The sequence below is a fragment of the Balaenoptera borealis genome (genome assembly GCF_965194805.1).
Source record: "Balaenoptera borealis genome assembly, chromosome: X".
NCBI lineage: Eukaryota > Metazoa > Chordata > Mammalia > Artiodactyla > Balaenopteridae > Balaenoptera > Balaenoptera borealis.
Window position 1 is genome coordinate 14,826,767 of NC_138881.1, and position 15,755 is coordinate 14,842,521.

General features: G+C 52.1%; 1 protein-coding gene and 1 long non-coding RNA gene across 5 annotated transcripts in view; one reads left to right on the forward strand and one right to left on the reverse strand.

Annotated features, from left to right (window-relative positions):
* Positions 1–15,755, forward strand: part of LOC309620018 — an 878,206-nt gene that overhangs the window by 499,979 nt on the left and 362,472 nt on the right. The window lies entirely within an intron of this gene.
* Positions 986–15,755, reverse strand: part of RAI2 (retinoic acid induced 2) — a 406,186-nt gene continuing 391,416 nt past the window's right edge. For 3 of the 4 annotated variants that reach the window (XM_082375736.1, XM_082375737.1, XM_082375735.1), the window contains one exon: positions 986–2,958. In XM_082375736.1, coding sequence (XP_082231862.1) covers positions 1,354–2,934 — 1,581 coding nt within the window. In that variant the 5' untranslated portion in view covers positions 2,935–2,958 and the 3' untranslated portion in view covers positions 986–1,353. The remainder of the gene's footprint in view (positions 2,959–15,755) is intronic. The other variant, XM_082375738.1, reaches the window with a different exon arrangement.

Genomic DNA, 15,755 nt, shown 5'->3' on the forward strand with positions numbered 1-15,755 from the left:
GAGAATCACTGGGATAAATTAATAAGGAATGGCTTTCTCTTCCCTCCTCGACCCCACTCCCAAACATCTCTACCCAGGGCCGGGAACTTACATGAGACACCTCCTAATCCACCGGACTTCCCTCTTGCTCTGAGTGGCCTTCGGTAACACTTTTGACTTGCAAGACTATTAGTCATTCAGAACAGTGCTCCTACTACCCTTGAGGAGAAAGTCCTTTCAGCTAAATTCTGGGAGGAGGGAGGAAAAGAAGCAGGTAAATTTCCCTTTAGAGACATTTGTCTGTTTTAGTCTATGGAAGGTTTCAGACAGAATTCTGCACATCCAGGGTCTCTGTGAATTAGAGGGGGGATTGGGTACTTGAAACTCACCTCCCCACCCCCTCCCTTTGCCACATTTTTACAAATGAAGAAAGGGGCCAGAAGGGGAAATGACTTGCTCAAGGTCATACATATTCCTAATCCTCCTTTTCTTTCTTTTTTTAAAACATCTTTATTGGAGTATAAGTGCTTTACAATGGTGTGTTAGTTGCTGCTGTATAACAAAGTGAATCAGCTATACATACACATATATCCCCATATCCCCTCCCTCTTGAGCCTCCCTCCCACCCTCCCTATCCCACCCCTCTAGGTGGTCACAAAGCGCCGAGCTGATCCCCCTGTGCTATGCGGCTGCTCCCCACTAGCTATCTATTTTACATTTGGTCGTGTATATATGTCCATGCCACTCTCTCACGTCGTCCCAGCTTACCCTTCCCCCTCCCCGTGTCCTCAAGTCCATTCTCTATGTCTGCATCTTTATTCCTGTCCTGCCCCTAATCCTCCTTTTCTGAGGACATAGGCCAATATGATTCTTCTTTGCCCAATATGCCTGAAGAGCTTCGGTCTCTAAACACGGATAACTTGCAGTGCTTCACAAGCGACAGTTTTGGCCAAACCATGCCAGCTCAGGAATGCAGATTTTATAAATGATAGAATACTGCAACCAGTTAGTGCAAACAAACATTTATTGTGAAATATTCATCCTACCCTTTATTAGGTATTACATCATCAAAGCACTTTGTGGCAATGAAAATAGCTTTTTTACCCCTCTGATTCACCCAATATTCCATTAAAGCTGCAAAAAATGTGCAATCTGCTTGAAAAATAGGTTGCTCTTATTTACTCATTTGTGAAAAGTCAAAAATTAAAAAAGAAAATGAAACTTGCTTACAGGGCCTCTAGAGCCAATTTGCCTTCCCGCTTCCCAGCTACTCCCCAAAATAATTAACAAAGATAATTTGTTTTAAATGCCTTTTTATAAAACCAATGCACCTTTCCCCATATTATAATCATAAAAATTTTAAAAAGCCATTATTTACTTTCTTGGAAAAAAGGTGGCCAGCCGTTGTTTTTTGATTGGGAGCATGTGTATTTCCTGGGAGTTCACTTTCTTTAACTTTATGCTCCGGTTTTTGACGGGTTTCCTAAGGGGCTCCGTGTTTCCCGTGGACTCTTCTCCTGGGCTGTTGATGTCATAGCCCTGAAGCATGGAGTCTTCTCTTTTGAAGGAGAAGTTTTTGGTGGACACCCCCGAGAGGCCTTTGATCTTGCCACAGAAGATGGTAGGCACAGTGTCTTCCACGGAGACGATCACCTTGGCCGCCTGGGACTCGCTCACAATCTCAATGTTATTTTCAGCCTTGACCTCACCGCTGGGCTGGCTGGGCGGCTCGGCGGCGTCGCTTCTGCCCATGTGACTATCCATCACGGCTGAGGCCTCGTGGGGCGTGGCGGGGGCAAAGGGCACTTCCGTGCCACTGGGAAGTTTCTCCATCACAGTGTGACCTGGGCTGTCCACTGACCCGCTGCTGTCATACAATGTCTCAGGGGGAGGCTCAGATTTCCGGTGGGCTGCCAGTGACAGGTCTAGGGCTGCATCTTCCTGGCACATCGGGGGACTGACTTCGCCAGCCTTGAGCCAGGGCACCGACTTCATGGAGAGATCCAGGGCCTCGTTCTCACTCCCCATCTTGATGACGGTGTGGCGGCCGAGCTGGAAGTACTCCCTCGGCGGGAGGAGGTCGAAGGGCTTCAGTTCCTCCTTCTGGAGAGGGGTCTGGGTGCCTTTGAAGGGGTGTAGGCCGAAGGAAGATGGTGGCTTTCGGAAGCTGGGGCTGAACTTGGATTCAGGACTCTGAGGCACCGGGATGGGGATGGGGATGGGGACCGGCACAGGCAAGGGGACGATCACAGGGTAGGGAACCAAGAGGGTGGCCGGCGGGACCAGGGGGGACAAGGGGGAGTTAAAGGGCTGGGGGGGCACAGGGGCGTATCCCGGAGGAGGCTGGCAGGGTGGAGGGCCGAGAGCGCCCTGCGAAGGAAACAAATTCTGGAGCACGGCTTCGAAGGGCAACGTGGGCTCCTGCGGCTGGCTGGGGATCCTCAGGTCCAGGAGCTGGGGCTGGGCCTCGGGGTCCTCGGCTCCCTGGAAGAGGTTGTTGTGGATGGCGCTGGAGGAGCACGGGGCCTCCTGTGGCAGGACCAGAGGGGAGTTGAGGTGCTGGAAGACGTGCTGCTCCAGCACCACCGGCAGCTGCACGGGGCCCTGTGTGGTCATGACGTAAGTGGCGTTGCCGTTAGGGTTGAGCTCTGGCGCGGAGCTGCCCTCCACCTGCATGTGAATGGGCATCACCACCGGACTCTCCCCGAGGCACAGGGGCTGCAGCACGGTGGCCGCTACCTTCAGAGCCATGCCGCTCTGGGACTCAGCCGGGGGGTTCAGAATGGACGGGGCCGGCACGGTCACCAGGGCCTTCTTTACCAGGTCGGTGGAGTTGATGTTCCAGGCCTCAGTGGTAATCAGCTGGGCCATGCCATTCTCCAGTCTGTTATTGGTCAAGGCAGGGGAGGAGTCGGTCATGTCCATGGAGAGGTTCTGGGACTGCAGATCGTCCATCACTCAGCTCTGATGCCACTCGGCCTGCAACACAGAACACACCATATGAATCTTCCTTCCGAGACTATTTATAATTGCCTTGAGAGCTCTCTCTATATCTTTTAAAAGTTTCCACATCTTAGTTAACCGGAGAGCACACCCATCTCTCTGTGTATACATACATGTTACAGATATTTCCTAATATATACGAACACACCCATACGATCAGCTGTGCGTGGACAGCCCCAATTTAACAGACGATTAAACTATAAACACAGATGATGTAATGACTAAATAGCCAAGTGAGGTTAAACAGAGTATTGTGAAGCCGAATACTCACTCAGCTTATATGTTTAGCCTGCAACAAACACAAAGTTTCATTCCACATTGTTCTATCGGACAGCTAAGATACGCGGGGATTGGACTTGTTCAAATTCAAATATGCAGCAAAGACTTACTTTCCTTTAAGAAAAAAAATAGAACCCTGTCACTTTAGAATATTGTATGAAGTTGGAAGGGGGCCATCCCAGTTATGGAAAGCATTTAAAAAACTCTTTGTAGCAGCAATAATTCTTCCAAAAGAGGCTTGATGAGAGGAACAGCAGTGTATTTATACAAGGCTCATTACAGTTGTCTCCCTCCAACCAGTGACACCCCCTTTCCTCCTGTAATAGGAAAAGCCACTCCGAGGAGCAAGGTGAAGACAGGATAACTTGCACGAATGCTCATTGGGTCCAGCGTCACTTTCCCCATGCCGTCTGTCTGACCCGTGACCTGTCTCTCCTAACTTCTAGCTGTCAAGAGGAACAGATGTTGATGAATCTAGGGCTGGGGAAATGGAACCCCTGTTGGAAACAAACATCCTCAAAGGTGAGATATACTTTCTTGATGTCCGCGGCACCACTGGCCACCTCCTGAGAAGCCAAAGAAGCCCAGCGCCGGTGCTTCCTGGAGGAAGCAGGGCTGCAGCTGCGATATGGCTCTCCATGGAAACGCGTCCATATTTAGCCTTGTTACCATGGAGAAGGCAGGCACCATGTCTAACTCGGGGATCTGTGCAGCCCTGGAGTCTGGTTGGGCTCAATAATAATTCAATAATCCTCAGTCTTGCTGGGCAGGCCTTGGGCAACTCCGATTCTTGACCTCACCTGTCTGAGCTGTCTAGACTTTCGTCCTGTGGTCAACTTGCCCTTCTCTCCTCACCCCGAAATTACCAACACAACCTCCAAAACAAGAGAGGCGGCCCAGCACACCATGGGATTAGAAGTGAACAAATGAGGCCTCACTACAGGAAGGCAGCTTTAAGAAATGAACAAGTCTGTGACATTTCCGGACAATCACAACGTGTCACATGCACAGAACAAGGAGTTTCTCTGAAGCAGGAGGAGGGGCGGACAAGGGGAAGGATGCTGTGCAAAGAACGCTATGGCGGAGGAGCGGTGCGGGATGCCCTCGGCAGGGCACACCGCGGAGCCTCCGAGGGAGGGCACCGGAGCCCAGCTCCCTAGGGGCAGGGTGCGCTCCAGAAATGATCACGAAGTGGCCCAGCGTGGTGGCCAATGATGCCCTCGGGGCAGAGTAGGGAGGAAGCCTGTCCCCAGCGAGGCTGAGGGGGCTTGCCCCAGCTGAGGGGCCTGCTTTCTCCTGAGAGGAGCGCTCCCTGATTCAGCCCGGAAAATGCCATGCCTTCAATACACCATGCATTCACTCTTCCATCCAACCAATCAATTTGCTGAATGCCTACTGCCTGCCCAACGCTCTGCTGGGGGCTGGAGATGCTCCCGCTTGCACGGGGATTAGCGCCTACCGGGGGCGCACGCGTTGATCGGACAGAGACTGGCGAGCATGAGAAGGCCCCAGAGTGAAGCCAGGAGGGCATGAGCCTCGGCAGGACAGACCTCTGCCGGCCACTCACGGACAGCCCTTCGAAGGCCCTGAGCGCCCAGGGCCTCCTCCAGAAGGGTCGCCCTGCCCCTCACAGTGGCCAGAACTCAGGGCGGGGTGGCAAAAGGCTGAAGGGAAGCTTGGGCGGGGCTGCTGAGGACAGGGACGGCAGCGGTCTGAGAAGGCACCCACGGCCGCCCATCTGAGTGGCTTCTGAGGGCCTGTGAGGCAGGTCACCAGAAGAAGTCATGTTCTGTGTTTCCCGCGGGTTTGGGATTGCCCAGCTGTGAGGCTGCTTTCTCATAACAGGCTACACGTGTCCGCCTTCCAAACGTGGCGGCCTCCCTCCCTCTCCGCCTCCCTCAACCCGCCGTCACGTCGCCGAGGGCGGGACGGCAGGCGTCTCAGCGCCTGCCCCACCTGCTCCTGGCACACACCTTCAGCTCCGGCGGCGGCTCGCGTCTCCTCCCGCAGCCTCACTCCTCTCCCTGCCTGGCCCCGGTTCTAGGACTGCGAATCCTCCAGAACCTTCCCACTCAGAGTATGCGGAGTCCATCCTGCCAGGTGAGGGTGCCTCCCACAGGGCCCTGCTCCTCCCACAGGGAGCGCTCAGTGGCTTTAAACTCTTGCCATCAGACCCCCTGCCGGGGCCAGATGGGATGCGGGACAGGCCAGGATGCAGGTGGCGGTGCGCGGCATCTCAGGGGCCAAGGGCCGAACTATCACCCCTGCCTCCTCCCACATGACAGCTTTGGACCTGCCTGATGACCGAGCCAAGCAGGCCCGGGAAGCAGCCCCAGTCCCTCACCTAGGGGCCTGCTGAGACGCCGCCCGCCGGTCCCCACCGGGGACTGAGCACCCGCTCGCCATCAGGTACCACGCGGGGCCCAGGACTACACTGCCTTCATCAAGCACCCTCCCGCCTCCCGGGGGCTCTTCCCCTCTTTCGCCCTTCTCCTCCTCCCCTCCTTCACCCTGACGGCAGGCACCCCGACTCTGCGTCGGCAGCTGGGGGGCCGGAGTGGGTGTCACTCTTGTAGGAGCCGGTGCTGGAAGCCCCAGGGATGCCCTGAGGATGACAACCAGCTGGTGAGATGAGGGCTCACAGGGCAAGTCCGTGTCCCTGAGGACAAGCCAGAAGCCAGACGCTGACTGGAGAGGTCGTGTCCCAGAAGCCACCACGTAATGCTCAAGTGGGGGGGGGGCATTCCTTCAGAGGTGGCAGGGAGCCTTTTGTTTGGGTTTTTCAAAATATTGTTTGCAAATGGATTTAAATGAGATCGGCCATCCATTCGGCCTGCACCTGTTACCCCTGGGGGTATGGGGCGGGGCGTAAAGGGAGGGGAAGTGAGCGATCTGGATCTGCGGTTGCTGGAGACCCTCGCTCTCTTGGCCCGTGGCCAGTTGCCTACGTGCCCCCCAGATGGAGACTCTGGGGAGAAGCCTCAGGGCACAGAGCAGCTCGGAGACCTGTGGGGTCACAAAATTGCCACCTGAACCCCTTGTCTAACTATCACGAAGATCTAAGGATACCAGAGGCACGTTGTCCCTAGGATCTGCCCCTCAGCTTGGAGCCCTCTTGGGCCTTGACCTTCACCCAGCCAACTCCTTCCTGCTCACCTGTCAGACTCCGGAGTCTCATCCTCTGAGATCTCCCCCAACCCCACTGAGCTCCCCCAGGACCCCAACTTACCTTGTCTAGTCCTGACCCTCCCCTCATACTGGCATTGCCAGTATGAGAAACAACTTTCTCACTTGCTCATCTTTATATCCGTAGGCTGGTGAATCCTTTCAGAAAGGAGGGCGTGAATGAGTATCTAGGCCTTTCGCAACCTGGCGTTCTCATAACCAGCGTCTTGTCACATTTATAGAATCATAGCATATCAAGACTGGCAGGGACATTAAAGCTGACATCTCTGTCCTCTTCCCGATCTTTTTTTACAGATGAGGAAACCATGACCCAGGAAGGCTGAATAAAACCCACTGGAGGCCAGTTATCACAGAGGTCACCATGCTCTTGTTGTGGAGAGAGCAGAGGGTCAGGCCCACGGGTGCCACGGAGGGGAACATGGCAGGCACCCACCTTCACCAGCCAGGGGGGACTCCAACGACGAGACAGTAGATGCGAAAGCACTTTGTGGACAGGGAAGAGTTTGACGGGGTGACCTGTGAATGGATTCATCCTCGGGTCCCGTGTTTCTCTGACACACACAAAGAAGACCAAAGCAAAGCGGCACGTGTGCCGTTTTCCTGATAAGGAGTTACATTCGTGAAGAAGCCAACCTGGGGCCCAACTCCCAGGCAGTCGGTCAGTGACCCGCCCCACATCTGTACCCCACTGGGTGCCCTGCAAGCCGGGCCCGTCTCTCAGGCCTCCTGCCTCCAGAGCGTTGCACAAAGGATTCAATTTACCTTACAGGCTTCCATACAGATTGACATTGTTTTGACGAGGATTCATTTACAGCTTAATTACAAAAGTGAAAACAGTTGACCACTCAGATAATTTAGACTATTCTCTAGGTCGTAGAGTCCATCTATTTCCCTGTTGTGGGCATTTAACACCTAATCTCTCTCTCCCTCTCTCTACACACACACACACACACACACACACACACACACACACACACACACACACACTCACCCTAATACCCTCAGCTACACCCTAAATGATCCCATGGGGACCCCCTGAGGAGCCCACACCAACTCCAACTCAAGGAAGTTCAGAATGGGACTGCGAACCCCGCTCTAACCCAGGACAGGGCCCCCGAGACCGCCTCACGCACAGCTTGATTTCTGAGCTGGGAACTTGGACAAAAGCCCTGGGGGCATGCCAGGAGCCCTATATCACCTTCTAGAGAGGGGCTTGATTTTGTACTGTGAATTGAGAGCATTTTCACCACAGAAACAACTATCAAGACGACCACAAGGCCCCTGGTCTGCATCGCCAAGCGCCCCTGAGGAAATGCTTGAGGACTCGGTTCCTAGGTCTGGTGGGCAGGGTCACCTCGTGGTGACACAAGCCAGGGGCCACTGGCTGCTTGGGAGCCCTGTGACGACCCTGGGACCACTGGAGTGAGGTCACGGGGAAGTGAGCTCAGCCTCAGGGGAAGCAGTCTTAGTGATCTGGGCAGATTCCACCTCCAGGACCTGGATGCTCTAGGGCGGGCCGTTCTGGAGTCCCCTGGTTCCGATCCTGTGGACACCCCCTTCAGCCCGAACAGCCTGCAGACGTGACCTGCCCTCCTCTTCCCCTGAAGTCAGCCTCACCTAGATATTTTATCAAGATAAATTTCTTCCTCTAAGACATTCATTTTCGGGACTTCCCTGGTGGCACACTGGTTAAGAATCCGCCTGCCAACGCAGGAGACACGCGTTCGAGCCTTGTTCTGGGAAGACCCCACATGCCGCGGGGCAACTAAGCCCGTGCGCCACAACTACTGAGCCTGTGAGCCATAACTACTGAGCCCGTGAGCCATAACTACTGAGCCCTCGTGCCTAGACTCCGTGCTCCACAACTACTGAGCCTGCGCTCTAGAGCCCACGAGCCACAACTCCTGAGCCCGTGAGCCATAATTACTGAAGCCCACGTGCCTAGAGCCGGAGCTCCGCAATAAGAGAAGCCACCGCAATGAGAAGCCCGCACACTGCAACAAAGAGCAGCCCCCGCTCGCCGCAACTGGAGAAAGCCCGCGCGCAGCAGCCAAAAATAAATAAATAAAAATAAATAAATTTATTTTGAAAAAAAGACATCCATTTTCTAAAAATATATCCTGATACTATGTGTTTTCCAACTGTAAGATATCAACAGCTTTGGTTTTTATGGAGCCTGTAGGCAGCCATCATTTTTTCAGGTCAGAATTGGATCGTCCACGTCCTTGGAGCGGCAGCAGCATTACCTGAGAGCCTGCTAAAAATGCAGAGTCTCGAGCCCCACCCCAGACCACCTGGATCAGCACCTGCATCTCGACAAGCTCCCGGGATGATCTGTGTGCACGTTCACATCTGACAAGTGCTGGCTTACCTCTGGTTCTCAACTTGGCTACACATTAGAATCACGCGGGAGCTTTAAAAAATCCTGATGCCTGGGTCCCACTACCAAGACTCTGACTTAATTGGTCTGGGGTACAGCCGGGGCACTGGGGTTTCGAAAAATTCCCTAGGTGACTCTACTGTGCAGTCAGAATGGCCTTAATCCAAAGGCCAGAGAACAAGGCACCTGGTCAGCCAACCTTCTTCTTAGTGGCTGACCTTGCTTCTTACTTCACAGAAAAGATTAAGGCCATCAAGTCCGGAATTCCCTCAACTTCCACCCCGGCCATCACAGAGTCTTCCCATGTGCCCCCGCCCCCGGGAAAAAGTGAGGTGTCACTCCTTCTTGCAAGGCTGACTTCCCAGAGACCTCTGTAAGCATCCTCCCACTCCCAACTGCACCCTATTCTAAATCTATTTCTTGCTTTCGATCCAGCACTTAAAACTACACCCTCGGACTTACCTGGTGGCGCAGTGATTGAGAATATGCCTGCCAATGCAGGAGACACGGGTTCGAGCCCTGGTCTGGGAAGATCCCACATGCCGCGGAGCAACTAGTCCCGTGAGCCACAGCTGCTGAACCTGCGCGTCTGGAGCCTGTGCTCCGCAACAAGAGAGGCCGCGATAGTGAGAGGCCCGCGCACCGCGATGAAGAGTGGCCCCCGCTTGCCGCAACTAGAGAAAGCCCTCGCGCAGAAACAAGGACCCAACACAGCCAAAAATAAATAAATAAATAAATTAATTAAAAAAAATTCTAAAAAAAAAACTACACCCTCAATGATAAACCTAATTCTGTATAAAAATCACCAGCCACTTACTATGAGTGAAATGAGCAGAGCATAACTTTCATCCTTTAATACAACGTGGGTATGCTTTCACCATTCAGGACCTGATATGCACTAAATGTCTAAGAAGTAATTCCAACTGGGTAAAAGATGGTTCTGCTCTCCCCACAGGGTGTAATAATCGTCAATTACTTGCCCCAGTGATTAAATTTTCTGAGCTTCAAACATCAGCACAGGGCGTTTCTACTGAAGCTGTGAACATAATTATCACATGAATGTATTCCCAAATTGGCTACAATACGGAGAATACACAAAATAGTCACCTGGTTTACAGCTGATTGCCTTTTACACGCAGAGGTCTACACGGCCCTCCAAAAGGACTATGACCGCCCAGGTTAGCTTTGGGAACGAGTTCCCCAACATGTTACTTCATTTATTAAAACAGTGGTGGCCATGCAGCTCGTGACTGAGTCTCACCTTCGGGAAGGTGGGCAGCGGCCGTGGGGAGTTCTGCCAGAGAGGACTGAGTGCAAATCTTAGCTCTGATGTGATGTGATATTGGTGAAAAATGGGAGCTGTGAGACAATCAGGCAGAGGAAGCAGAGAGCCTGAGCATCGTAAACCGGCCACTGACACCAGGGCACTCCCAGGCCTTCCCGGCGAGCAGGGTAAAGTCATCATAAAACTTATTTATGTCCATTTGACCATCTCATCCTTTTTATTCCCATTTTTCTATTTTATGGCATATGTAATAAATAAATACAGGAAGACATATATAACTTAACAATGTGTATGTGTTGAGGGGGTGTTCAATTCTTTCTTTTTTTTCTGATAGGAGTGCAAGCATGAAAAAGTTGGAACTCAGCAGGAGAGACAGAGCTTCCAAGGCCCAGCGAGACTTCCAAGGGTCCCCCCTGCCTGAACGAGTCCTGGGGTCACTGGCCCAGGCCACCCCTCACATTCTGCAGAGCAGGAAGCTGAGGTTCAGAGATTGAGTGAGGCTCAGAGGTTGTAGCGTGCAAGATTCTCAGACCTGCGCTCCTCCAAAAGCACAGTCCCTCAGCCATTGCCTTGGGTTCAAATTTCACTTGAGTCAAAGGGGTCCCCTGCTACATCTGTATCCCTTAACCAGAGTCCAACACCAAAGTATGTGGGATGGTCTGATTCAACCATCAAACTGTCAAATAGAGTTTGATGGGTGAGGAGCTTGATAAAAAAGATGAAATAAACCCTCGAGTCCATGATACCTAATAGACAAGAAATTGAAATAGAAGTAAAAGATGAGATTCAAGACACACACACACACACACACACACACACACACACGAGCTCTTTGTGACTGGGGTAAAGTCATTTTGTGTCCCTGGGACTCAGTTTCCTCTTCTGTAACCTGCGGTACTGCCCCCCTCTCATGGTGGGGTGGAAAGTTAACTCAGGCCTCCCACGAGTGAGTGGTGCCTGCCGGGAAGGAGTCAAACCCGGCCTTCTAGGAATTGCTGCGGGTCCTGAGGGATGGGGAGGTGTGGGAATTCAAGAGACTTGGATGGAAGAGGGAAAGGGCACAAGGGGGTGGGGGGAGGGCAGAATGGGGGCGGGTCTTTCTGGGCCACTCCCACGACTCCCGAGAAGACTCCATTCCCTATCCTCCCAGCGTGGGTGAGGGGAGCAGCTCGGAGGGAGGCACCAGGAATGGTGAAGAGGGAAAGGTTAGAGAAAGGAGGCAGGCTCCTTTGGGAGTTCTGGTTCATCTTTAAACCAGGTCAGGGGAGAAGAGAAGGCCAAAAGGAGGGGAGAAGGTAAGAAGACCTCTTCGGCTTCAGTCAGAGCATGGTTTATCTCTCTTGGGACTCGACTTCCAGAGCAGGGCAGTGTCTGTGGGGTGAAGACATCACAGCGCTGTCGGGAACCCACGATGTGCCAAACGTCCCTACGACGTGGTAGGATTCCACCAGGGCACAGGAGGGATCTGGGGGTCTGGCTGTGGAGGGTGCCACGCGGTTGCCCTGGTTCCTTTCTGGCCCAGGAGGAGACTGTCAGATGTCTTTGCATTTCCGATCTCATTTTACACTCCCAAGTACCTCCAGCCTGCCCACAGAGGACCTATGGCGGCCCTTGGGCTGCAGGCCTGGGTGCGGCGCCAGAATAGAGAACTAGGTTCACGTCCACTCATGTATGTATTCTTTCAAAGGCTATCCGAGTACCCTTACCGCGTGCCAGGCGCGCATCTCCTAGTCCTCCGCCCCGAGGCTCCTCTCTCCGCAGGCTCACTGTCTTCTCTCTCAGCTCAATTCCCCAAGGATTAGCCAACTGATACTCTCCCAGGGCGATCTGCTTCTAACAGGGCTCCCTCAAGGTGCACTGTTCTTGCAGAGGTAAAGGAGTAAGTCTCTAAAAGAATGCCAGTCCCTAGACAGCAATGGGAAGAGATGTCAGTGCGAGGACCCCTCTAAGGTAGGGGAGAAATGCTTACTGTCCAGAGAGGGCTGCCCCTGAAACTAAGAGGAAAGAAGCACCCTCCTCAAGTCTTGGTGAGCCCAGGGGAAGGGGAGAGACATAGATCAGAATCACCAGAGAAAATCATAAAGAACTGCTGGTGGTGGCAGGGGACACTCACCCAGATGTGGGCTGTGAGAGTCCAGGAGTGTCCACCCCTGCACTCGGCCAAGGTCCCAGAGCCTTAAGCTGGACACACAGCACCCGAACACCCTCAGGTGCTGGTGCCGGAGTGGCCATCTCGTGCAGGAGCACAGGTCATGTTCAAGATCTCTCGCCAGGGTCTATCATCTTAAAAAGCTATGGTGTTTGGAGATTTTTCTGGCAATAAAGAAACCTCTTAAATAAGGAACAAAGAGGGGAAAAAACCTGCTCCTGGAAGAGAAAATACTTCTAATTAGATTGAGATACAAAGGTTAAATTTTTGTTCTGGGAAAAGGACTGTTTATAATCCTGTGTCATTAGCAGGACATTTTCCAGAGACTAGTGTGCCAGAAATAGACCCTCTGAGGGGTCACTGGAAGGAAGGGGTGCAGATTTGCGAGGTGCAAAGGACTGGAGTTCAGATTTTCCCTTTATCCTAATGCACATGAGCCCCTCACCAACTCTCGGCATGAAAACGGTGCCAGTCTCACCTGGGCACTGCCCCGCGCCCCCCCCCCCCACTCCCAAGAGTGGTCAGAAGTACAAGCTTCGAACTCAGACAGGCCTAGGTTCAAATTTCAGCTCTGCCTAACTTTGCTAGCTGTGTGACCTTGGGCAAGTTAGTTCTAAGCCTCAGTTTCCCTCTGTGCAAAATGGAGCTTAAAAAAGACCTGGGGTGGGGGAAGACCTGGAGTGGTTGTAAGGATGAAAGGAAATAATCAGTGTAAAGTACCTGGCACAGGGCCTGGCACTTAGAAAGTTCCCAGTAAAACACAGCTAGGGCTTCCCTGGTAGCACAGTGGTTAAGAATCCGCCTGCCAATGCAGGGGACACTGGTTCGAGCCCTGGGCCGGGAAGATCCCACATGCCGCGGAGCAACTGAGCCCGTGTGCCACAACTACTGAGCCTGCGCTCTAGAGCCCGCGAGCCACAACTACTGAGCCCGCATGCCACAACTACTGAAGCCAACGCGCCTAGAGCCCGTGCTCCGCCACAAGAGAAGCCACCGCAATGGGAAGCCCTCACACCGCAACGAAGAGTAGCCCCCGCTCGCCGCAACTAGAGAAAGCCTGCGCGCAGCAACGAAGACCCAACGCAGCCAAAAAAAAAAAAAGTTGGTGATAATGTTAAAAATAACATGGCTACCATCATCATCACCACTACCGTCACCATCGTCATCACCACTGTCATCGTCTTCAGCTTCATCATCATCATTCTCACTGTCATAGCCATCACATCATCACCATCATGACTGTCACCTTGTCACCAGCATCACCGTCATCATTATCAGATCCACTGCCTATATTTCCTCTCAGCGTCTTAAGTAGCATTACAAATGTTCCCAATGGGTTTGTACATTCAGTTTCTGAGTTAAAACCCTGTTTGTTCAGAGGTTCGTTTTAAAATCAGCTGCTAGGAACTGGGAAGGCATTTACCATAGAATTAATATTACATCTGATGGCGAGGTTTCCACAAAAACTCACTTAACCCCCAGCATAGCTGAAATGTTGAACATTTGCAGTGAAAATAGAAAACAACACTGTTGCCCTACAGGAAATGAAAGACAATGGGAAAACAATTCAATAAATACAAAAATCTACTTCTCATTCAGGCTGAGAGGCTGGGAGAGAAAGAAGAGGTGGACAGAGCCTTTTGTGTCTGGAATATGGACTCATGAGCATTTGTAAAGTTCCAAAGTGATCGCTGATTGGCTGTGATGCGTAATTTCACTTCAGAACCTACAGTTTTCTTTCTCCGTGACAGAAGGGCCTAAATAGCTCTCCTCTCCTGCCTAGCTGCAAGATTAGGGGCATTTTCTCAAAAACAAGGGAGGGGTGGAAGAGGAGAGGAATGGGGTAAGGACAAGAGGGAGAGAGAAAGCAGAGGAATTTTCTGAGATAACTGGGAAAGAGTTGAAGGAAAGAAGGTTGCTCAGCTGGAAGAGAGAAAACCGAGAAACTGAGGAAAGCTGTGAGAAAAAGGCTGAATGAGCTTCCCTGTAGAATGAGGGAAAACAGGGAATTGTTCACCAGCACTAGAGGTACATGAGAAAGGTGACCCAAATTCGGGGAAAGCTTCTCCCATGCTTTGAAGACCACCAAGCACATTCACTTATGACTTGAGTTGTCAGTCATAGAAAACAACACAGATTAGTCTTCTTTCGGCGCCTGGTCTTCGCCTTTGCCTGCCTCTCGCCCCCTCCTTGGGCAGTCAGAATTGGGTTTCCTCTATCAAAAGTGGGTTTTCCAGAATGGAGCTGATAAACTCATTCTCAATGAGGTCTATGACTAACAGGTTCAAGAACTATGTTTCCTTTATTGGTATAATAAACTTAATTCAGTCAGTGATAATGTTATGGACAAAGAAATGAAATCCTAATTGAGCGATTTCAGACACCAACCGAAGGGAGAGATCTTACTTATCCTGAAATCCCTCCATAGAGATGAGAGCCTACAGCTACGACCAAGTTTGCTGGCTCCATTAAAAGGCACTTGACGTGCAAAAAGGGGATGGGACATGGCCTCAACCTTTAAGCCTTCAGAGCTTACAGAGGAAGTGAATGCGAGTCAATTCTTCATTCCTTCCTGGACTCAATCAACAAACACTTGCTGTTCACATATCAGGAACCACATGAGTATGTGGCTCCCGGGTCCAGAGGTTTTAGCAATATCTGGAACTGTCTTCACAGGTCCCTGTTACTGAACTGGCTACCTCCTCCAGCTCTGGTCCCTGTCTTACCAGGTTTCTCTGCAGAGGTTAGGGGTCTCAAAGGACTGCACCCCCATGCACACATGCTACTGCAATGTCACAGCCACGGTGGAAGCCTAACGACCACCAACTGTGGCAGACACGGTAAGGAGGGGGAGGGGAAAGCTGTTGGGTTTTGATGATCCCAATTGGCTCCTTATCTTAGTGTGGGCTTCTCCACAGACTGGCTTGGCTGCAAGAAGTTTCTTTGGCAGAAGATCTAGAAAACACCAGCAGAGAAGTGAAGCACTGAGACTTGGAAAGGAAGGAAGCCAACTTATCAAGTTAGTTACCACGGCGGGCAACTGGGGCTCAGCTGCACAGGTAACGCTGGGAGACAGTGGAGAACACCTGCCTGGGAGTTGGGGCATTTATTCACCAACCTCCATCCATCAGACGTCAAGGGCTGCTCCTGGACGATGTGTTAATTCCTTGGCACTTCCAGCCAGCCCAGCACGCGGGCCTAGTGCACTCCTGAGACTAAGAAAAGAAAGCCTGAGGGAAACCCACAGGTATTTTCAGTGAGCAGCCTTTGGAGTATAGGGGCCACTCTGAGAGGGCATGGGGACAGGATGTCAACCACGTCCGCTACACCAGCCATGCCCTGGAAAGTTCTAGTGCTTATCATGTGATGACCCAAATGTCACCAATTCAGACCACCATGACCAGGTGTTTCCCCAACTGGTGGCACTTTCTATGACCCCTGTGAAGAAGACACTCTGTTATGGTAACAATCTCCAAGCCACAGAGGAATCTGCT